The sequence below is a fragment of the Aquarana catesbeiana genome, linkage group LG03 (genome assembly GCF_042186555.1).
Source record: "Aquarana catesbeiana isolate 2022-GZ linkage group LG03, ASM4218655v1, whole genome shotgun sequence".
In the NCBI taxonomy this organism is placed as follows: Eukaryota; Metazoa; Chordata; class Amphibia; order Anura; family Ranidae; genus Aquarana; species Aquarana catesbeiana.
Genome location: NC_133326.1, coordinates 184,723,834 through 184,748,316, shown reverse-complemented (window position 1 = coordinate 184,748,316; position 24,483 = coordinate 184,723,834). Strand labels below are relative to the sequence as shown.

At 40.5% G+C, this 24,483-nt stretch overlaps 1 protein-coding gene across 4 annotated transcripts in view; it reads left to right on the top strand.

The window, feature by feature from the left end:
• CCDC146 (coiled-coil domain containing 146) overlaps positions 1-24,483 on the top strand; it is a 160,355-nt gene that overhangs the window by 103,569 nt on the left and 32,303 nt on the right. For all 4 annotated transcript variants that reach the window (XM_073619596.1, XM_073619594.1, XM_073619597.1 and 1 more), the window contains exons 9-13: positions 5,051-5,237; positions 12,449-12,544; positions 15,343-15,513; positions 18,147-18,235; positions 23,818-23,982. In XM_073619596.1, the coding sequence (XP_073475697.1) occupies positions 5,051-5,237; positions 12,449-12,544; positions 15,343-15,513; positions 18,147-18,235; positions 23,818-23,982 (708 nt within the window). The remainder of the gene's footprint in view (positions 1-5,050; positions 5,238-12,448; positions 12,545-15,342; positions 15,514-18,146; positions 18,236-23,817; positions 23,983-24,483) is intronic.

Here is a 24,483-nt window from a genome sequence, read left to right as displayed (position 1 = left end):
ACAAGAAGCAGCAGGTATTGGAAGGACTTGTAATAGATTTTGTACACATGTCCAGAGTCCCTACTGAAATGTCCACATACGCATACTTCAGTGCCAGAAAGAACAGTGTGAAAAATCTTTCTTATGACATAATGGAAATTTGCAGTAAAATTGAACTCAGGACCAGTGGGGATGGCTGGATGTTGTTTGAAAAATAGGAGTCCCTGAAATTATAAATATAGAACCAGTTACCACTTGTAATGGCTTTCCTTAACCACCTCCCCTCGCACCCCTGTACACCCCCTATGGACCAGAGCAGTTTTTCTATTTCTGCTATGAACCTGTTTATTTAGCAATAACTTTGTCCTTATTTAAGATTTTTTAAGGACAAACAAGGCTTTCTTTTCATGATAGTATCAAGAAAATTAACTTTTTTTTTTCTTTTTGGACCGGTGTTAGTTTAAAAAAAATACTGTTACTGTAGAATAAAAGCATCAATTTTGTTATATAATTTGTCCTGTTTAACCACTTCAGCCCCGGAAGGATTTACCCCCTTAATGACCAGAGCAGTTTTTGCGATTCGGCACTACATCGTTTTAACTGACAATTGCGTGGTCGCGCGACGCTGTACCCAAACAAAATTGACATAATTTGTTCCCCACAATGAAATCTTTCTTTTGGTGGTATTTGATCACCTCTGCGGTTTTTATTTTTTCCTCTTTAAACAAAAAAAGAGCGACAATTTTGAAGAAAAATATATATTTTTTACTTTTTGCTATAGTAAGTATAGTTTAGTAGTTTTTTTAAAAACAAATTTCTTTATCAGTTTAGGCCAATATGTATTCTTCTACATAATTTTGGTTAAAAAAAAATCGCAATAAGCGTATATTGATTGGTTTGCACAAAAATTATAGCGTCTACAAAATAGGGAATAGATTTGTGGCATTTTTATTATTATTTTTTTTTTTACTAGTAATGGCGGTGATCAGTGATTTCTAGCGTGACTGCGACATTGCGGCGGACAGATCGGACACTTTTCACACTTTTTTAGGACCAGTGACATTTATACCTCGATCAGAGCTAAAAATAGCCACTGATTACTGTATAAATGTCACTGGCAGGGAAGGGGTTAACACTAGGGGGCGATCAAGGGGTTATCTGTGTTCCCTATGAGTCTTTCTAACTGTAGGGGGGATGGGCTTACTGGGACATGACAGATCACTTGCGACCACTGGGAATAGTAGATCCCTGTCATGTCACCTGTCAGAACGAGCAAATGCCTTGTTTACATAGGCTTCTCCCTGTTCTGCCTGTGTACAAGGCAATCGCAGGCTGCCGGAGGACACAGAGTCCTCCCGACCAGCGAGCATGCTCCTGCAGCATGCAGCCTGCCCGCAACTGAGCCTGCTCAAGCAGTCGTACACCTACGGCAATTCGCACAGGAGAACCATTGTGCCACCGTTAAATGACAGCGGCTGGTCCTAAAGCAGTTAAAATTATTCCAAAAATTATGAATCTTTTACAAAACATTGCAAAGTTATTTACAAATGAAATTAAGTGTTCTGTTTTTCAGTTTAGCACTTTTTCTTCCAATCGTTTTTTTAGTGAATATATAAAAGGAAGTACAGAAGAACCATATGTCATTACATATGATAATCTTTAACAGTTGCTTTATACACAAGAGCAAAGTGGCAGAGAAATAGAGGTAATTACAATGTTACCATGGTGTAGCATGGGAGGTATAGGCTTAAAGCGGTATTCCACCCAAAAGTGGAACTTCCGCTAAATTTGTCTCCCCCCCCCCCCTTCAGTGCCAAATGGGGCACTTTTTTCAGGGGGAGCAGATACCTGTCTTTGACAGGTTCCCTATCCCCACTTCCGGGGGTCCGGGCAGCGCATTAGGTCAGCAGTTCGGCTCCATCCTCCTCCTTCCCCCACTGCCGGATCAGTAGGAGAACGCAGCAGTGCCTTGCGCATACGCAGTAGGGACCCGGCGTGAAGCCGTAAGGCTACACTACCAGGTTCCCTTACTGACAATGGCAGAGGCAGCACCCAACAGCTGATGGAAACATCAGCTGTGGCAAGTGTCCTATTATTACAAGTCAGCAGCTGCAGTATGTGTAGCAGCTGGCTTTCAATTTTTGCAGGGGTGGGCGGACCTCCTCTTTAAGACATTGAGGATATCCAAACATAGTCTGAAGCCTATTGCTTCACCTTTTTCAATATTATCAAAATATGAAGGACAACAATGTCCCACAGCATTGTTACATAGAAAAACCCTCTTGCACGCTAAGTGAATTATAGGTCAAAGGCAGAGCACGCTTTAGTTATGGGTGTCCATGTCATTCAAAACACCCTGGTTGGCTATGGTCTAATTTTGCCCTTTTTAAATGTAATGCAAAAATGAATAAACAAAGAGAAAAAAAAAAAAAAAGTTTAAATATTAATGGTTAAAAAATAGAAATTAAAAAAACAAAAAAAGCCGGAAAATAATAGTTGAAGTGAAAAGTAGAAAAGGGGGTTAATTAGGATTGAATAGAGTACATAGTTACATAGTAGGTGAGGTTGAAAAAAGACACAAGTCCATCAAGTCCAACCTATGTGTGTGATTATGTGTCAGTATTACATTACATATCCCTGTATATTGCGGTCATTCAGGTGATTATCTAATAGTTTCTTGAAGCTATCAATGCTCCCCGCTGAGACCACCGCCTGTGGAAGGGAATTCCACATCCTTGCCGCTCTTACAGTAAAGAACCCTCTACGTAGTTTAAGGTTAAACCTCTTTTCCTCTAATTGCAATGAGTGGCCACGAGTCTTATTAAACTCTCTTCTGCGAAAAAGTTTTATCCCTATTGTGGGGTCACCAGTACAGTATTTGTAAATTGAAATCATATCCCCTCTCAAGCGTCTCTTCTCCAGAGAGAATAAGTTCAGTGCTCGCAACCTTTCCTCATAACTAAGATCCTCCAGACCCTTTATTAGCTTTGTTGCCCTTCTTTGTACTCGCTCCATTTCCAGTACGTCCCTCCTGAGGACTGGTGCCCAGAACTGGACAGCATACTCCAGGTGCGGGCGGACCAGAGTCTTGTAGAGCGGGAGAATTATCGTTTTATCTCTGCAGTTGATCCCCCTTTTAATGCATGCCAATATTCTGTTTGCTTTATTAGCAGCAGCTTGGCATTGCATGCCATTGCTGAGCCTATCATCCACTAGGACCCCCAAGTCCTTTTCCATCCTAGATTCCCCCAGAGGTTCTCCCCCCAGTGTATAGATTGCATTCATATTTTTGACACCCAAATGCATTATTTTACATTTTTCTACATTGAACCTCATTTGCCATGTAGTCGCCCACCCCATTAATTTGTTCAGGTCTTTTTGCAAGATTTCCACATCCTGCTAAAGTAAAGTAAAGTAAAGTAATTGTTAATAAGTTTTAGCTTAGTAATGTTTTTTTTTCCCACTTGTCAGGTTGCTTTAACTGACAGATGAATGAAACGAAGTAACAATCTGCCAATTTCTAGTCTGAACTGTGTTGGTAAACACTGAGTCAGACTGTACTTTTTCACAGCTGCAGCTGCTGGAGCTGCCGTATGTACACAGCAACTCCCAGCTTAATTTTCAGAGATGAGAACTGCCAGCAATTAGGAGTGGGGATGCGGCAGAGGGCAGAAGGACTGTATTTGCTTCACATGTGTTGTGTACCATGATGACTTTTTTTGAATGTGTGTAGCCTGTCCACTATCCTCAATTGGTAAAAATTTGTAAGTTTTTAATAAAATACAAAGCAGAAATTTTCCCTCCTCTTTATTATTTTTTCTACAGCACAGCCTAGCAGTGGCGTCTCCAGCTTTCATATTTGAGGGGGGGGCACATGGGGGGACAGGGACAAAAGTAGGGGGGCAACTATAAAATAAAATTATATATATATCCTGGGGCCCTTTACTACGATCCCACAACGGCCCTTTCTCATGTTCTGCAGTGAGCTCCCTTCCTACTGTATTGGGCCCCCCCCCCCGGGTGGCAAAAAACAAGAGATATATGTCACCAGCCTACCAAAAAAATATACGGGTCCAAAGCAGTGGGAGAACTATCAGGGTTGCAAAGGTTGTCTTGCCACTGGGCCCTGGTGTTCTGCCACTGTGGGGTTCCCCAGCCTCCTCTTGCTGTCCTGCCCCTGCTATTGACAGCGCTGGTCTGGCATCTCTTGGAATTTACAGGCTGGTTCTCCTGTCCTAAGAACGGGAGAAATCAGTCTGTTTTTTCAGTAACTGAGAGTCCTGGTGGAGTCCTTCCTGCAACTCGCTCTTCTCCCTGCCAATGAGGATGCAGGGGAAGGAGCAGATCGGGCGGCCGTGGTTGTGTGAGCGCTCGCATTATACAGTGTCAGCAAGCAGAGGGAGGGGGGAGGAATCACCCGCAGGAGCTGACTGGGGGCGCTCTCCCTCTTAGACATTGCCTTTTTGTAAAAAAAAAAAAGTTTTTTTTAATGGGGGGGGGGGGTCACATGGTGGGGCACAGCATAATGTTGGGGGGGGGGGGTCAGGGCCCCCTCTGGCCCCCCTAGGGATGCCATTGCAGCCTAGATAGAGCAGAATAGGAAAAGCTCATGGGAGCAGAGGGTTTATCCCCTGACATAGGTCTGCTCAGTTACAACATGCTGAGAAGGAAGCATGGCCACACACAGACCATTACTTGCATGTATTGGTGTACAGTAATTTTTTTTTTCTTTTTAAGAATGGGCGTATTTTCTTTCTATGGCCATACTTCTCATGTAGATCACAGGAGTGCAGTTATTTCTGCATTCCTGTGATCCAGATTCAGCACACAACGGGCTAATGTCACAAACTGGGTTCGGGTTCTGCAGAGATCCCAGCAATAATGTAGGGATCCACCTAGATGCCTGACCGGCAGTTGGCTCAGCCTTATGTTTATGGCCAGTTTAGCTGCAAATAGTGCTTATCAGAGTATTTTAAATTAATAAGCCTAGCTCCATATACTGTAAGTCTCTGTAATAACTTAGATTGTTTTTGTATATATTTTGTTCATTTTGAAAATATTTGTATTTCAGAGCAGCCCTGGAACTTAATTTACGACATGCTTTGATAGAGAAGCAGAACCAACATGATGCACTCACCCGCAAGCAAAGAGAGAAAGAAAGGGATTTAAGAAACATTAAGAAACTGGAGCTGCAGTTCAAATCTGCAAATGATGCTCTAGCACACACACAGGCTTTATATGACAAGATCAAAGCAGAGGTAAAATGATGGTCTGTGTGTGTAAATACTCTTTTTTACTGCATATGAGACTACATGATCAGCACTGTTGTTTACTTAGGATGCCCCTTGGTCCATCCTACCTAGGGGTTGATATACTAAAAGGAAATAGGATAGTCAATTTGTAAGAAAGATATACTTTGCAATAGAATTAGCCCTAGGGCTTATTGAATGAGATGAAATTTCACTTTGCAAAGAATGCCCAATCACGTGCAAGGAAAAAAAAAAATTGTTGCTTACACGTGATAGGATGATGGAAGTCAGCAGAGCATTAACCCCATTCACTAAGCTTAGGGGATAAATACCTTGCAAAATGAACAGTCTATTTGCCTTTGGTAGAGCAACTCCCAAGAATCAATCCCAAACATATTGGGATTTGGTTTACTAATGGCAAATACACTGTTCACTTTGCAAGTGAAGTTGCACTCTTCAAGGAAATTTTATCCAGATCTTAGTGAAGCTTCAGTTTGCAAAGGATACCTAATCGCGTTCAAGGAAATAACAAAAAAAAAACTAAACAAAATAAAACAAAACATTTTTTTGCTTGCACATGATTGGAAGATGGAAGTCAGAAGAGCTTTACCTCATTCACTAAGCTCTGGGGAAAATTCCCTTGCAAAAAGCAACTATCATTGCAAAGTGAACAGTCTATTTCCATTTAGTAAATCAACCTCGTGGATTTTCACAAAAAAATAACATTTAGCAAAATCTGCTTTAAATTCAAGGGATCAGTCACAGGCTGATATCTGTGTGTTGTAGCTTAGGGCTACAAAGATCAGCATTTCTTAAAAGGCTACATAGGCCAAAACCCAGAAAGGCAAACAATGGAGGGGCAGACCCAAATGTACTGTTTCATTTATTTTGTTTTAATTTTTTTTAAATGTAAATCATCATGGGGAAAACAAAGGCATAAGAACAGTAAAATGTCACGACATGCTGGAAAACAAATAATTAATAATATGTATATAAAACCTTTTGTGACTACAAAAGTTTTAAGTCTAAGATCAATTGTTCAGTTTGAAAACCCTGAAGCGATCCTTACAGGTAAGCATTCTTTAACACTTAAGGAGGAACTCTAACACCCCCACCCCTTTCCCTCATCATAAATTAAGCCGGTGGGACACTCCAATCCCAGTGCCATTCAGTAAGGCTGAGCCTGGTGAAATCTGAAGGCTGAGCACCAGACCAAAAGATAAAAGAGTCCAAATTAATTTATTTATATTGCGTTAAAAGACAGCCAACGCATTTCCGGGGTCAAAGGAACTCCCTCTTCATCAGGGCTTCAGTTGAAAATGTGAATCTTGAGTGGAATCAAATTAAGGTTTTCCTGTTTGAATCTGTGCATGGAAGTTGTTTGCTGGATTACGATTCCTGGCCAGCAGTATCTGCATCAGCAGAGAAAGGTTTATTTTGACTGCTGACACAGATACTGCTTTTATAATTAGGTATAATGCAGATACAGTGACTTGAAAAGGTATTAATAGCCCTTGAAATAGCCCTTGTGAAGTGGAAAGAAAATGATAAATGGTTTTCAATTTTTTTTACAAATAAATATGTGAAAGGTGTGGTGTGCATTTGTATTCAGCTCCCTTTACTCTGATACCCCTAACTAAAATCTAGTGGAATCAATTGCCTTTAGAAGTCACTTAATTAGTAAATAGAGTCCACCTGTGTGCAATTTAATATCAATATAAATACATCTGTTCTGTGAAGCCCTCAGAGGTTTGTTAGAGACCCTTAGTGAACAAACAGCATCATGAAGGCAAAGGAACACAACAGACAGGTCAGGGATAAAGTTATGGAGAAGTTTAAGCAGGGTTAGGTTATAAAAAAAATATCCCAAGCTTTGAACATCTCACGGAGCACTGTTCAATCCATCATCCGAAAATGGAAATAGCGTGGCACAACTGCAAACCTACCAAGACATGGCCATCCACCTAAACAGACAAGCCGGGCAAGGAGCATTAATCAGAGAAGCAACCAAGAGGCCCATGGTAACTCTGGAGGAGCTGCAGAGATCCACAGCTCAGGTGGGAAAATCTGTCCAGAGGACAACTATTAGTCGCGCACGCCACAAATATGGCCTTTATGGAAAAGTGGCAAGAAGAAAGCCATTGTTGAAAGAAAGCCATTAGAAGTCCTGTTTGCAGTTTGTGAGAAGCCATGTGGGGGACACAGCAAACATGTGGAAGGTGCTCTGGTCAGATGAAACTAAAATTGAACTTTTTGGCCTAAAAGCAAAGCGCTATGTGTGGCGGAAAACTAACACTGCACATCACCCTGAACACACCATCCCCACCGTGAACCATGGTGGTGACAGCATCATGTTGTGGGGATGCTTTTCTTCAGCAGGGACAGGGAAGCTGGTCAGAGTTGATGGGAAAATGGATGGAGCCAAATACAGGGGAATCTTAGAAGAAAACCTGTTATGCCCCGTACACAGTCGGATTTTGTGACGGAAAATGTTCGATGGGAGCTTGTTGTCGGAAATTCCGACCGCGTGGCTCCATCGAACATTTTCCATCGGAAATTCCGTCACACAAAACTTTTTTTTATTCCATATTTTTATTAGTTTTCATAGGAAATACAGTGTACAATTTAACATTGTACATCGTGCAACGACGTCTGAGTAAATAATTCAAGATATAAATCTATTCAAGATATAAACTTTTATCCACAAACAGGGATCTAATGTAACAAGTAGTATTCTAGTATCTATAACACTGTATAGTAGTTGGTTCACTTCACTAGTGTGACACCCCGTGTGGGATCTCTAGAGCCACAGCAGTGAAGCGGACCATCTTGCTGTGTAGATACATGGAAACGGGAGTTAGTTAGAAGTTACCAGCTAATACACGTACATATAATACTTAGAAAGCATTTAGTATTGCTCGGTCAAGAAAAGAGGGTCTGTAATTCAGTACTTTAATACGCGAGGTGCGCAGTGTCTAGTCCAGACGGTCCACGGTTGCCAGTTAGTATGTCCTTTTTTTATTTGACCAGTGCATGTAGCTGATGTGGTTTCATAGCTGAAGTGTAATGATACCAAGTCAGTGACTTGGCCTAGTGTTAGAGATGTGTCGGACTTCCAGTGTCTAGTTATATTAAGTCTGGCTGTCATTAGAACATGAGTGGTTACTAGTCTGAAGGGATGGGGAATGTCCTCAATAGTTAGGTTTAGGATCGCAAGTGACGGTGAGGGGGGGGTTTTGATTTGGGTGATGGTCGATATTAAGTGGAAGACACTGTCCCAGTATGGTTGTAATTTAGAACATGACTAGAAAACATGGAATAAGTCACTTGGGGAAGATTTACATCTCCAGCAAGTTTTGGGAATTTGAGGATTAAAGGATGTTATTCTGGCTGGAGTCATATACCAGCGTAGTGAGATTTTCTGTGCAAGTTCCCAAAGGGCCGCGCATTTGGTGGCTTTATAAATAGACTTAAAGGCTTGTTGCCATTGAGTATCGGTGAATTTGTGGGCTAGTTCGATCTCCCGGTTATGGTGTGGGTTTAGTTTGGTTAAAGTGCGTTTTTGGTGGAGGAAGTTGTAAAAATAGGAGATACCTTTGAGTTTCGTGGCAGGGATGGTGAGGTAGTCCCAGGTCTTGGGATGAATGCTGTATAGAGGAAGGGATACATTTTTGAGGCAATGCTGTATACGGAGATAGGTAAAGTATTCAGATGTAGGTAGTGCATATTCAGATTGTAATTGGGAGAATGTTTTGATGAAGTTGTCTTGTAATAAATGTTGTAGGGAACTTATGCCTTTATGGGTCCATAGTGATATTGAGAGTTCAGGCATTATATGTAGCAAGGTAGTTAAAGGAATATGGAGTTGTGGCTTGTTGGGAGTGAATGTCAGTAAGGTTGACGCTGTTTTCCAAGCTTGTGCCGATGCTTTCATGGTTAGAGATAGGGATTTTGGAACTGGGGAGCCCAGCGGTATGCTTAGTAGCCAGGTTTTCAGATCAGGTCGTGTGAGTGAGGAACGCTCAATTTGTCCCCACAATGTGGTCGGGGATGGTTGGAACCAACAAGGTAATTGGGCAAGGATAGCTGCTAGGTGATAATCCTTAAAATTTATAGAACCCGTACCACCCACCAGTTTGTGTTTGATCAGTTATAGATGGGCACCGTCACACAAAATTTGAGATTTGGATCTCAAATTTTCCGACAACAAAATCCGATGTCGTAAATTCCGATCGTGTGTACACAATTCCGATGCACAAAGTTCCACGCGTGCTCGGAATCAAGCAGAAGAGCCGCACTGGCTATTAAACTTCCTTTTTCTCGGCTCATCGTATGTGTTATACGTCACCGCGTTCTTGACGATCGGAATTTCCAACAAGATTTGTGTGACCGTGTGTATGCAAGATAAGTTTGAGCCAACATCCGTCGGAAAAACGAAAAAGAGGAAATTGTCCCCCAAAAGGATGGGTTTTCTAGGCAGCAGACAATAGGGGAAGGATAACACCAGGTTAAATTATGTATAAACTTTATTGAGACATAGTTTCAAAATGACAATGGGGTTAAAATATGTGCTGTGGTACAGGAGACATATAAAAAGGCGCGATATCGCATTAAAAACTAAACGCAATGGTATAAATGTTCAAGCGCTTGGATAATAACTGACGCGTTTCGACCCCGTCGGGTCTTCTTCAGAGGATATGTATGCGCTGTAGGAAAATTATATGCATAAAGAATACATCAATATAATCACACATAGACATATGTAATGGATGTAAGGATAAAAAAGTCTTATGACATAGTTACCAATCACATGTGTATAGCCATTTCTCCTGAACCTGAAGTTCTCTGAGGTTCCCACCACCCGGCTCCAGCCGGGGTCCCCCGGCCGGCCAACACACCACCGGAGAAAGCTGAACACAACTACGTAACTTACGGAGGGTTACAGTTGTGGGAATTTGCCTCTTTCACAGATCAGTCTCACATTTCACCTCACTCACTCTAATCGTTTGCTGTTTTGATTTGACTGTTACTTTACATTTTCATTTTTCTTTTTCTGCTGATCGCTCAGTGTTTTCCTTTGCCCTTCCTTTCTTCTCTTTTCTTCTTTCCCCTTTTCCTTTGTCCTTTTCTTTTTTATCCCCCTCTCCCCCCTTCCCTCCTTTCCCGCACTTTTTTCCCTCCCCCCCCCCCTTTTTTTTCCATTCCCCCATTTCCCCTTTTTCTTTTCCTCACTTTGTCCGGGTTTTCTCTTCCTCTCTTCTTCTACTTCCCCTTGTCATCCTTCTCCCCTTCATCCCAGTTTTTCCATTAAATTCTAATAACATATTCATTGACCCATATGTACCTTTGGACACATCGTTAAATCTTGATCTCTTTCAATTGCCATCTTTTATTACTGCCAAGTATATATTTTTTTGCCGCTGGTTGCATTAATTAGATACTAAAGCACCAATTAAATTAAAATTACAACTAATAATCCTTTTATTAATTATATAATTGTGCACACATTTCTACCTGTATCTCTTTACAAGCACTGACAGTGCTGTTGCCTGATGTTCAGATTGCAGATGCTGCTTGCTCACCCTCACGCCCCTCGCCGACTCTTTGGAATTCCCACAACTGTAACCCTCCGTAAGTTACGCAGTTGTGCTCGGCTTTCCCCGGTGGTGTGTTGGCCGGCCAGGGGACCCCGGCTGGAGCCGGGTGGTGGGAACCTCAGAGAACTTCAGGTTCAGGAGAGATGGCTATACACATGTGATTGGTAACTATGTCATAAGACGTTTTTTATCCTTACATCCATTACATATGTCTATGTGTAATTATATTGATGTATTCTTTATGCATGTAATTTTCCTACAGTGCACACATATCCTCTGAAGAAGACACGACAGGTCGAAACGCGTCAGTTTTATCCAACTGCTTGAACATTTATACCATTGTGTTTAGTTTTTAATGCGCTATCGTGCCTTTTTATATATCTCCTGTACCACAGCACATATTTTAACCCCATTGTCATTTTGAAACTATGTCTCAATAAAGTTTATACATAATTTAACCTGGTGCTATCCTTCCCCTATTGTCTGCTGCCTAGAAAACCCCTCCTTTTGGGGGACAATTTCCTCTTTTTCGTTATTACCCGAGGTGTGCGGCAATCTCTTCTTTTCCCTATTTTTCCCCTGTTTCTACATCCGTCGGAAAAAATCCATGGATTTTGTTGTCGGAATGTCCGATCGTGTGTATGGGGCATTAGGGTCTGCAAAAGACTTGAAACTGGGGCAGAGGTTCACCTTCCAGCAGGACAATGACCCCAAACATACAGCCGGAGCTACAATGGAATGATTTAGATCAAAGCATATTCATGTGTTAGAATGGCCCAGTCAAAGTCCAGACCTAAATTCAATTGAGAATCTGTGTCAAGACTTGAAAATTGCTGTTCAGACACTCTCCATCCAATCAGACAGAGCTTGAGCTATTTTGTAAAGAAGAATGGGCAAAAAAACAGTCTAGATGTGCAAAGCTGGTAGAGACATCATCAAAAAGACTTGCAGCTGTAATTGCAGGGAAAGGTGGTTCTACAAAGTATTGGGGGGCTGAATACAAATGCACGCCACACTTTTCACATATGTATTTGTAAAAACTCTTGAAAACCATTTATCATTTTCCTTCCACTTCACAATTATCTGCAACTTTGTGTTGGTCTATCACATAAAATCCCAATAAAATACATTTACGTTTTTGGTTGTAACATGATAAAATGTGGAAAATTTCAAGGGGTGTGAATACTTCTTCCAGGCATTGTAGTGTCGGTAAAGGAAATTAAACCCAGGAAGGAACCAAGTACTGAAATATAAGTGTGCTACACACTATGCTAGGATCATGGCTTGTTGTAGCTTCATTTGAATGGAGAGTCATTTTGGGAGAATTCTTGTTGCATATCATGATGGGTTCAAGCCTAGAGGATCATAAGCTAAATTTGTACTCAAAATTTCATAAAATATGAGCAGTTTATTAAAAAGAAGCATTTGGAATTGTTTTTTTTTTTTCTGCATTTTAATTACAAAGATTGTACCTCATCAAGCAAAGAGATTAAGAAATAAATAGGAGGTTCATCGTAAAAGCAAGTACAATGAAAATATTTAGCAAATTAAGATAAATATTCCTTTTATTCTGTTAATGACTATGCTGAATTAGTTAACTTTCACTTCATTTTTCTTGTGAAGATAGACAATTTCCCAAAAGACGATGGCTCACTTGTAGAAAAGAGGAAGGAACTGCGCAAGGAGGTTGAAACACTTAAAAGGAATTTTACCCATCAGGTCTGCATCCGTCGTATAACTTATTTTTTTTTTTTCCATGTAAAAAGAACATATGTAGATTTATGTAGTGTAAACTTAAAACAGAACTATACAGCTAAATATACAGTTGGAATATATAGCATATAATGGTTGTGTGTGTGGCTGAACTGAATTGCAGATGAATTATAACTTTTGGTGAGTTAAATAGTTCACAGTGAAAGTCACTTACTACCAGAAAGCAATGCCAGATCCTCAGCCTCAGTTTCCCCACTGCAACTATTGTAGTACATCATGGGCAAGGCCCCAGCTTGTGATTGTCTATTGAAGGAGTAGCAGCACAATGAGAGGTCATCATTCTGCTCTTTCCTCTTACTGGCAAGCTGTCTGTGTTAGATTGACAACACTATGCAATACAGTAGAGCTTAATTGCCCTATGTTCTGCCTCTTCCTCTCCCAGTCTTAATGTGCAGAGATTACAAGAGGCTAATATAAAGAATGACTGTAGTAGCAATTAAATCCCATCTCAGTATTTTTAATAAACACATAGGTGTATTGAATTGTGGATCTTTCAGATCTGCTTTTAGTTATAAAAATACTTACATTCATAAAATTGTTTAGAAAAGATAAAGCACTGGGTTTTGAGCATTTTCAGTCTCATGTACACAACAGGTGGTTTATAATTTCAATTTACATTGTATAAGAATATTAGATTGGCTGTTGAAAGAGAATTACATTTTTATACAAAAAACGCTGGTAGCAAGGGATAGTTTGGACCACCAAGAAGATACATACTATGTGGATGTGCTGGCAAGTTTATAGCGATTCAGCTGCTTTTCGAGCTCAAGTGTCCACCCTTCTTCTGGTCTCACTAGGGCATGTACGTCTTCCTCTTTTGTGGTAGCATTCAAGAGCTTCTCTAGCTTTTTCTACCTTCCTTCTCTTTCCTTCCCCTGTCCTACTTTTCACTACAGAATCATATAAATGGGTCTGTTATCTTTCCAGTTTACTATTATACTGTATAACGTGTTTTTGAGTACTGTATACATTATCTTTCCATTGCACAGCTTTGATTTCTTTTTCATGTATGGTCCTCATTGATTGTATGAAGTATTATGGGAAATCTCTCACTTTACGTCCTCATGTATGTTTCAATAAAAAGTTATTTGACCTAAATTTTTAGATTAAAAAAAAAAGAATGTCAACCCTTAAACTTCTGTTCTATGTATGTGTGGTTAAAAATGCCACTTCTGTAGGGGTGATTGATAATGCATGTACATGAGAATAAAGCAAACTGCAAAATTGCAAAGGCATGAAGGGACAAACTGGACATATAAACATGTTACAGTATGTTTACTCACACTATACATCAACTAAAGGCCCCCGTCCACATGGGGCAGACTCTGCAAGGAGTCCACCTGTTTAGTGGGGAATATGTCCTCTGATACCCGCTGACCAGGCATATGGCCGCCGATCCGTGTCCGCTCCGCTTATACAGAGTGGACACAGACACAAAAGACACAAAAAAGACACAAGTCCAACCTATGTGTGTGATTATATGTCAGTATTACATTGTATATCCCTGTATGTTGCGGTCATTCAGGTGCTTATCTAATAGTTTCTTGAAACTATCAATGCCCCCCCCCCGCTGAAACCACCGCCTGTGAAAATGGAATTTCACATCCTTGCCGCTCTTACAGTAAAGAACCCTCTACGTAGTTTAAGATTAAACCTCTTTTCTTCCAATTTTAATGGGTGGCCACGAGTCTTGTTAAACTCTCTTCTGCGAAAAAGTTTTATCCCTATTGTGGGGTCACCAGTATGGTATTTGTATATTGAAATCATATCCCCTCTCAAGGGTCTCTTCTCCAGAGAGAATAAGTTCAGTGCTCGCAACCTTTCCTCATAACTAAGATCCTCCAGACCCTTTATTAGCTTTGTTGCCCTTCTTTGTACTCGCTCCATTTCCAGTACATCGTTCCTGAGGACTGGTGCCCAGAACTGGACAGCATACTCTAGGTGTGGCCGGACCAGAGTCTTGTAGAGCGGGAGAATTATCATTTTATCCCTGGAGTTGATCCCCTCTGCTCTGTTTGGAGACATTTCCTCTCATTTCAGGAATTAAAGTGAAGGGAACTCTCCCCAGCAGAGCACAGCAGCAAAAAAATAACCTGATAGTCTCCAACCTTTGCCTTTACCCTGACTAAAAAAAACTTTTTCAAACTCATTTCATAACTTATTTCATAACTTTTTTCATAACTTATTTCCCCTAAAAAAAATCTAAATTCTCCAACTATGTCTGTACATGTCTATTTTTATATTCAGTAACCTAAATGATTTTTTTTCTTTCTTTAACTTTATTCTTTATTCAATTTTCTTTCAAAGCTTAACAATTCAGTTAAAAGGGGAAGCAGATCTTCACAGTAGGATTAATAAAATAATGAAAAAAACCCCCCAAAAAAGTAACATCACATTATACTGTAATCGTGTAGAGTGAGAGATAAAGACAAAAAGGGTCAAAAGTGAACCCTTATCCCCCTTGCTTCACCGGTTTCCAGTATTATAAAATTTAGCGTTACTCCTTAAACCCTCCCCTCTTTTCCACCCCTTCCAGTAATCTCATAACTAAATTAATAGATCGAATCTCTCAACCATTTCTTTCATTTCGCACGATTTACAATATTAAAGTTGGAAAACCTATTACGTGAAGTTTATGTAGAATGTCCTTAACCTGTCAATTTATCTATTTTGGTTGTTCACGGACTTTATCTAAAATGATTTTACTAGGGCCAAGAAAATAAAATTGTCAATTTCTTCTACAGCAAGCACTAACAGAGTTAGAGTCACATGCACTAATGCAGTGTATTGCTGAGGAAGAACGGCTTGTCAAGCAACAAGCTGAATGTCGGGAGGAGTTGGTCAACCTAACACGTTTAACCCAAATCAAAGGTGATGAGAGGGAACAGAAGTCAAGAGATTTTGTAAAAGCTCAGGTAAATAATTGTTATTACATTATTTCTATATTCTGACATTTAGGTGGCACAAATGACTTCCTTCAATAAGTCATTGGAAGCAAAGCTCTAAGTGCAAAGTGGGCTACTTATGGCAGCTATTACGGATTCGTCATGGAGAAATCAGACCTGGATTTTGGTTGTTTTTTGTATGTATGGCAGTTTGTACTTGAAGATTTTCCTTCACTAGATTATTTAATGGACCTACATGAATTAATGTTACTGTTAGACAAAATTTACAATGTGGGCATTTAAATCTGACTTTGTAATAAGACACATGTGTACTGCAAAACATTAACCAAAGCTATGCTTTTTTTTACGATCTGTGTATAAATCAAAGGGAACATCTAATAAAGTATGTTTTTGGGTGTGGAAAGATTAGAAGAGTTAGAATCTCAGTCAGGTATTTACAACTGTCTATGTACTCTTCTACTGACTTTCTGTTCTGATGAGACCTAAGATGGGAAGTTAGAGGAAATATTTCCTACAGGAGCACAAACAGTAAGGCTATTATGATTATTATGATGACCACATAGGCTATCATCCATATCTACCATCTTAGTTGTTTGCAACTTGGCTTTTAGATATCAACTGACCTCAAAAGTAGCATATGGCCCTTGCACATGGCATTCCCGACAGAATAAATCTGGCACCATCTAATCTGAATAAAATCAATGGCCTAGTATATGAGCACCATTGCATTTGGAAAAACATATCTAATTTAAAAATGGTCTCATCTGTCATAGGCACTAGAAAGCAAATTTTGATTGCTTGTTCTAGGCATAACCATGTTTTTCTATACTCATTTTCTAATATAATACTGGTGTATTTATTGGCATGCTAAATGTATGTGTATAACTATAAGGAAAATGTAATTGTATTTGCTTGTGTGGGTAGTATATGTTGCCAAGCTACTGGGGATTCTGGGGAAATAGCACATTTCCCAAAAAAACATATTTAGGTTTCTGATATGCACATATTTTTTAATCAAACATGCAGAGTTAGCATAGTATAAATACTTTTAGAAATTATTTGTTGAAAATTGCTTCACAGTTCCTTTTGCATATGAGGAACCTGTATTGTTAAATGTGTTGTAATTTGATGTTGTAAGTATTGTAAATTGTTGATAAAACTGCAAGTTTGGTTTTTCACAATCGTGTGCGTCAGATGACAAACTTGCTACAATGCTTATGTACAATTATTTTAAAGGTAAAGTAAAACATTCATTACCATGATGAATCTAAACAGACAGCTGCACTAAAACTAAAGGCACCTAGTGTATGCCTACATTTAGAAGTCTTCTGGAGCACCTGTGTGCCCCAATTTCTTCAACATTTCCTAGGAGTGTTGCAAGGTGACTTGTCCCTTCACAACTTCCTGCTGGCCAGTAAGGCTGTCTATTAAAGTAATGGTTCAAAAGGATGGCATTGAAGGGGGCAGATAAAGTCTCCACACTACCAGTAGATGCTGAAATTTTAAATGTTAGAGTCCATACTTGGAGCACTCTGAGTATTCAAGAAGATATCTAAAGGCACGTGGAGGCATTGTAATACCGACATTCTGTTTCACTCTATTACGGTACTCCCAGATCAGATATGTCTTATGGCTGAGTGTCAGAAACCATGAACCAGACCGAGACAGAAGTACAGTAAGATCTCACTTGTTTATTAATAAAAATAAAAAGGTAAATAGAGAAAGCGTAGTCAAAGCATAGCCAAAGTCCATTAACCGGATCAGGTAGTCAGCCAAGCCAGAGTTCAGTAACTAGATCGGGTAATCAGCCAAGCCAGAGTTCAGTAACCAGATCGGGTAATCAGCCAGGCCAGAGTTCAGTAACCAGATCGGGTAATCAGCCAGGCCAGAAGTCAGGGATCCAAGTAGAGGAACAGCAATCAGAATGAGGAGCCAGAAGGGATGTCAGCAAAGCCGGTCTTTAAACAGGAACGCAGGAGATGGTTTCTTGTGATGTGACCAGGGCGAAGGCAGAGATCAAGTGAGCTGGACGGCTTTAAGTAGGCAGGACTGACGAGCTGAATCAACAACAGCTGGGTAACTGTGGAGAGAGATGGGAGCTGGCAATTAGTGAGTGGCCAGCTCAGAGAAGGAAGGGCTGAGCCCAGCCCTGACACTGAGCTGCTTGCATATTTAAATATTAAAAACAGATTACAAATTTTGGCTTGGTTTCTCAAACTGGGAACACTACTAATTTGCAGATAGTTGGATCTTTTAAATCACACGTTGAAAATAATTTTGAGTCTGTGCCCACTAGCCTTAGTGCTAAACTATGTGAGTATGTGTATCTCTTTTTACTGAGCAATTAAACATCTTGTTGGCCATTACATAACTGGCATTAAACACTGTAAGCAGTGTGCTGCCAATAACGTGACAATTAGTTCAGTGGTAGCGTGGGAATAAAATCACCTATGAACTTTAGCATTTAAGATCATAAGAGGTCAATTGTGCCCACAATATTAACAGGCTTCAGTTATTTAGAACCAGATCATATGTGCGGCTATAAACAATATGTGTGTTACAAAAAGATATTTACAGCACTGAGTTCAACAATCATAATTGTAATGTTCTCAGTAACAAACCACTGTACCTGTAATTAACAGCAAAGATATACACAAGTTGTGCAAGACATTAAGGGGCGAGATCTGCTTATTGGAGAGCACAAGAAGAAAAACCAAGAAGTTCAGATAAGGTAATATGATCCACAATCTCTATTGCTTTCTTACAATATAAAACTTAACCACTTAAGCCCCGGTCCATTTTGCTGGCCAAAGACCGGAGCACTTTTTGCTATTTGGCACTGCGTCGCTTTAACTGACAATTGCGCGGTCATGCGACGTGGCTCCCAAACAAAATTGACGTCCTTTTTTTCTCCACAAATAGAGCTTTCTTTTGGTGGTATTTGATCACCCTTGCTGTTTTTTTATTTTTTGCGACACGTCACTGATCTCTGCTCCCGATCTGCAGGGAGCAGAGATCAGTGACATTTTCACTAGGCAGAACGGGGAGATGCTTGTTTACATTAGCATCTCCCCATTCTTCCTCTCTGTGAGGCGATCGCGGGTATCCCCGCGGCGATCGAGTCCACGGGACCCGATGGCATGGCAGCAAATTTAAAGGGACGTATGGGTACGCCCATTTGCCCAGCCGGGTCATTCTGCCTATGTACATCGGCGAGCGCTGGTCGGGAACCGGTTAAAGTGGAAGTTCAGCCTAATAATAAAATCTCAATCTACTGGTAGCCACATTCTAAGACTAACTTATCTAACACTGTAAAGCAAAAATCTCTATACATAACTTTTCTGAAGTTGATCTGTTCTGGTCTCCAGCAGCGGAAGCTGTGTGCAGGAAACAGCTGATAACGGCTGGGAAGTGGCATCACCCATAGAGTTACTATGGGGCTTCCATTGTCGGCTGCCTCTTCTGCACACTCCTACACACCTCTGCTGACAGCTCAGCATGGCAGCAGACCGGTGTGGCCTCAGAAAAGTTATATATAGCGATTTTTGCTTTACAGGGTTAGATAGGTTAGTCTCAGAATGTGGCTGCAAGTAGATTTTGAGATTTTAGTTTTAGGCTGAACTTTAAAGAGGTTGATTTACTAAAGGCAAATAGGCTGTTCACTTTGCAAGAGAATTCTATAATTCAATAATCTGCAAGCAGAAATTATGAATTCTTAGCTAAGCAAATTTTTACCATATTCCCTAAGCTAAGGGAAATCCATTTGCAAAGTGAACAGCCTATTTGCCTTTAGTAAATCAAACCCATTGCATCACGTAAGAATAGAAGATAAATTAACCCATTACAACCATCAAAATAACCAGACATTTCTTGCTAGCCTGACACAAAACTGCCATTAAAAATTGAGTATGTGAAATAACAAGTATGTTATGCAAGAGGCTCAGTGTTGCACTTTTTTTTGTAATTTAGGCTTAGGGCTGATTTAAAAAAGAAGCAAATTCATTAACTCTTTGTTTCCAGGATGGATTGGCTTACCAGTAGAAGGGGAGGGGAAGTTGTACAGTACATTTATATGGAAGCTTCATAGGTATAGTTATTTTCATCTAGGTCTAATTTAATATCCGAAAGAAGGACCTACCTCATTATTAAAACAGCTAGCAAGTAAAGGCCTCACACAATACAACACATACCGTATGAGATGATAATATAATTACAGCTGATTTCCAGCCTAAAGATGGCCACACATGGGTTTTTTTTTCTCTTTCTCAGCCAGTGAAAAAAACTAACCTGATTCCCCCATCTACACATTCAACATAGATGCGGAAACCCTCCATGCGGTGTCATATTCTGACATGGGGCGGGACTCCCCTACCCTCAGAATATTCTGATCAGTACAAGTGCTGATCCGATAGCAATTTTCCAAAAGGACCTGTAAAGAAAACTTGAATGGTAGATAAACTTCTCATGAACAGGAATGCCCATACATGGATCGAAATTCGGCTGGTTCCTGCTGAAGCAGCCAAATTTTGATCTATGTATGGCCATCTTTACCCTCAGAGTTGCACATTAGTACAGGTCCCTAGTCCGATTTCACTGCACTCTGTGAGCCTGCCTCATTTCCTAGCTCGAGGATATCATCTAATGGCTTCTTCCATAGTCTGACTTGTCCTGGGCCTGTCCCTTTAATATATTTAATTTTATTTCTTTCAGTCATGGTTATATGTGCAAATGCAGTCTGCCTAGAAACATTCACTCCTCCAGACTTAGGTAGAAGCAATAGACTGGGTAATGGGATTATTGCGGTGGCAGAAATACAACAGTACAAATACTAAAATTAATTCAATTTATTACAAATATCATTAAAAGAAAAAAGGGGGGGGGGGTTACATTTCATACAAGTATAAATTACATAATGGAGCATAGGCAGATATTTACAACCAGTGGGTGCAAAAAGTCAAACAAATAATCCCTACTAGTTTCGCCAATACATTGGCTTCCTCAGGGGATGCACCAGGTTGTAATTCTATGAAAAGAAGATCTCATTAGTATAACAAAATATATTATTTATCGTAAAAAACAACGTTGTGCAAGCTACTAACATGAATGCAGGGAGACTAGACAAATGCAATATCACCCAGCCAATAGGTCCCAACAAGGATGGAAATAAAGTCAATCAAGGATCAACACAACGTACCCACTGAACCCCAAGGGGCCAGGTGAACCACTTATGCTCCATTATGTAATTTATACTTGTATGAAATGTAACCACCCCCTTTTTTTTAAATGATATTTGTAATAAATTGAATTCATTTTAGTATTTGTACTGTTGTATTTCTGGCACCGCAATAATCCCATTACCCAGTCTATTGCTTCTACCTATACCTTGCCGGGATGAGTTGACCTATCTAATCTGGGACACACATACCACCACACCCCCTTTTTTTCTCCTCCAGACTTACATCCACTCATCAAGACATTTGCATAACTCCTCCCTGCTTGCATTAGGGCTGAGGGTTTTTGAGTGGTGTACTGAGGCAGGTGTCAGAAACCATGAAATCAGGCCGAGACAGAAGTACAGTTAAATCACACTTGTTTAATAATATAAGTAAAAAGAACAAACGTAGTCAAAACATAGCCAAAGTTCAGTAACCGGAACGGATAGTCAGCCAAGCCAGAAGTCAGGGATCAATGTAATGGAACAGCAAGCAGGATCTGGACCTAGAAGGAATGTCAGCAAAGCAAGTCTTGAACAGGATCACAGGAGAAAGTTTCTGTGATGTTGACCAAGGCGAAGGCAGAGGACCTCTGGACTGGATGGCTTAGGTAGGCAGGACTGATGGGTAGGATATAATCAACAGCTGAGTAACTGTGCAGAGATAGGAGCTGGCAATTAGCTGACAGGTGAGCGGCCAGCTCAGAGAAGGAAGGGCTAAGCCCAGCCCTGACAGCAGGCTACTGTGATGTTTTCAGGAAGCTATGTACAGCACCTTATTGGCTTCACCCGCTAGCCATGAGTTGCCTGTATTGCATAGAGATGCACAGACACCTAGAGATGACTGGGATCACCGGGTCTACAATAAAAAATGTAATGTAACTAGTAAGACTTTATTTAATCATGTCTTAAGCACATTGATGAGGGAAGGGTGAAAGAAACCAGGAAAGTCAAAATATAGGCAAAATAAAGTGAAATTCCAACCAAAATCTACTCTTAATACCTCCCCCCTCATAACACCAAACTAAAGCAGCTCATACGATTTATTTTCTTACATTCAACCAGCAGGTTGAACGAAAGAAAATTCATGTATTCCCCCATTATAACATTTAATGTGGATGGGGGAATCCTTCTAGTGGAGCTATTGTATTCTGTTAGCAGAGGAGATTTCCCCACCATCAGAATACACTGATCAACACTGCCGGCTATAGAGATTGACTTTCAATCCATCTATGGCTGGTTTAACCTGTGTAAGAAAGATCTGTATACTTGCGTATCTGATTGGCTGCCTTCTATAAGCCAGCAGCCGCTGCAGGGGAAAGGAAGAAGTGCTGACCACAGACAGGTCTTTGAAGCCTTTGGGTTATGGGACCACTCCCAGGCATTACTAGCCATTGTCAGAGCCCTCTCTCCTCTCCCCTGCAGCTGGCACTGGCTGACATAGCGGAGATAATGTGACCAGACTGAGATAAGTATGCAGATCTTTCTTACACAGGTTAAGCCAAGTACACACAGATAATACTTCCGCTAGTGCAATCTAAAACTGTAGACTTTATCTTGGTAAAAATAGCTACTTCTATTGCTTTCTTTCCACTATGGTCCCTGAAATCTCAGCCTAACTGAAACCTTTTGTTTTAAGGCTAAGTTCACACTAGTGTAAATTGGATGTAGGCTTCCCCGCATCCAATTCGCATGACAAGAGATTGTGACCGACTCTCTATGGAGCTGTTTCACACATCTCCGGAGCGGCTGTGGAGCAGATTGCACAGAGGTTCTGTGCGTCTTTGGCTCAGTTTCAGGTCTGAATTCAAGCAAAAATTCGGGCCTGATTCATCCCTGGAACAGAGAACAGGGACGCACCGGACCCCTGTCGTTAGCTGCATCCATTTCAAGTGTGAACCCAGCCTTAAAAGAAAAACTGCTATTTTAAGTGAATTGATGGATAAATGTTTATTTAACCACTTCAGCCCTGGAAGATTTGGCTGCTCAATGACCAGGCCATTTTTTGCGATACGGCACTGCGTCGATTTAACTGACAATTGCGCGGCCGTGAGAAGCTGTATCCAAACAAAATTGATGTCCTTTTTTCCCACAAATAGAGCTTTCTTTTGGTGGTATTTGATCATCTCTACGGTTTTTATTTTTTGCGCTATAAACAATAAAAAGAGCGACAATTTTGAAAAACACACACAATATTTTGTACTTTTTGCTATAATAAATATCCCCAATTTTTTTTTAAAAAAAGCTCATTTTTTCCTCAGTTTAAGCCGATATGTATTCTTTTATATATTTTTGGTAATAAAAATTGCAATAAGCATATATTGATTGGTTTTGCACAAAGGTTATAGCATCTACAAAATAGGGGAAAGATTTATGGCATTTTTATTACAATTTTTTTTTTTTTACCAGTAATGGCGGTGATCAGTGATTTTCAATTGGGACTGCAACATTATGGCAGACAGATCGGACACTTTTGACACCACTGGCATTTATACAGCGATCAGTGCTATAAAAAGCACTGATTACTGTGTAAATGTCACTGGTAGGGAAGGGGTCTACAGTAGGGGGCGATCAAGGGGTTAACTGTGTTACCTAGGGAGTAATTCTAACTGTGGGGATATGGGACTGCCTGGGTGAGGAGAACGATCGTTGTTCATACTTAGTATGAACAACAGATCGCTCTCCTTACCCCTGATAGCATGGAGATCTGTCTGTTAACATTGTCAGATCCCTGTTCTGCTTTTGTGTGGAGTGATTGCGGGTGCTTGGCGGTATCGGCTCCGGCGTTGCGCCACGGGCGGTCGCCTCCGGCGGTACGCGCGTCCCCTAGTGGTCAAAAGGCGAGCCGATGTATAGCTACGACGGTTCGCCCAGGGGAGCCAACCTGCGGCGGCTGGTCAGGAAGGGGTTAAATAAAATCTAATGGCACCGTAAAAGTTGATGGGGGCTACTGATAAGTTGTGAATAGAACTGGAGCTGTGATAAGACTTCAGAGAACCCATAGCCGGTCTTATTGCAACTCCAGTTTTATTTGGGGTCAGCAATCTGGGCTGAAATATCTTACATATGTTTCTCTAATTCCAGATATTTCTGTCTTACAGACTGAAGGAGTTTGCAAAGATGTATGATATTATCCGCAATGAAAGGAACAAGTGTGTGAGTCTTATTCAGACAGCGACTCAACGAGCAGCAGAGCTGCGAGAGAAATTAAAGATCTATGGAAACGAGGTGGAAATTCTGAGAACCAATGTCTCCAGCAAAGAAAGGTCTCTGTGGAATTTTAAAATAAAGAGTACTGATTGAGATGGCGTTGAAATAGGCTGAAAGAAGGCACATGTCAAAAAGCTTTATTAATGTGGGGAGGACATGCACTGAATCTCTATGAACTCTATCGAAATTTAATGTAACAACCAATGGCATTTAAATTCTGGTTTCACCCTTTTTCCCCCCATGACTATTTTTTTTGCATACAATTTAGTACCACAAATATTGATCAGCAGGGCTTTATGCTGTCCCTGCAATATTAAGCATACCTGTCTCAAGAGGAATTTAGAGGCTGTCATTTCTAGCCCTTTTTTGAAAAGTTCCCAGGCTGTGCACAATTGTCCGCTATAGCAAAGAAGTAGAATACAGCTCACTCAGAATATATCAGATCAACAGTCCACTGCCTATACACTGAGTGTATAGTAACTTAATTTATCATAAAGACAGCAATACTATTACATATCAACACAGTAACCAGTGACTAACATAGCTAGTTTCTAACA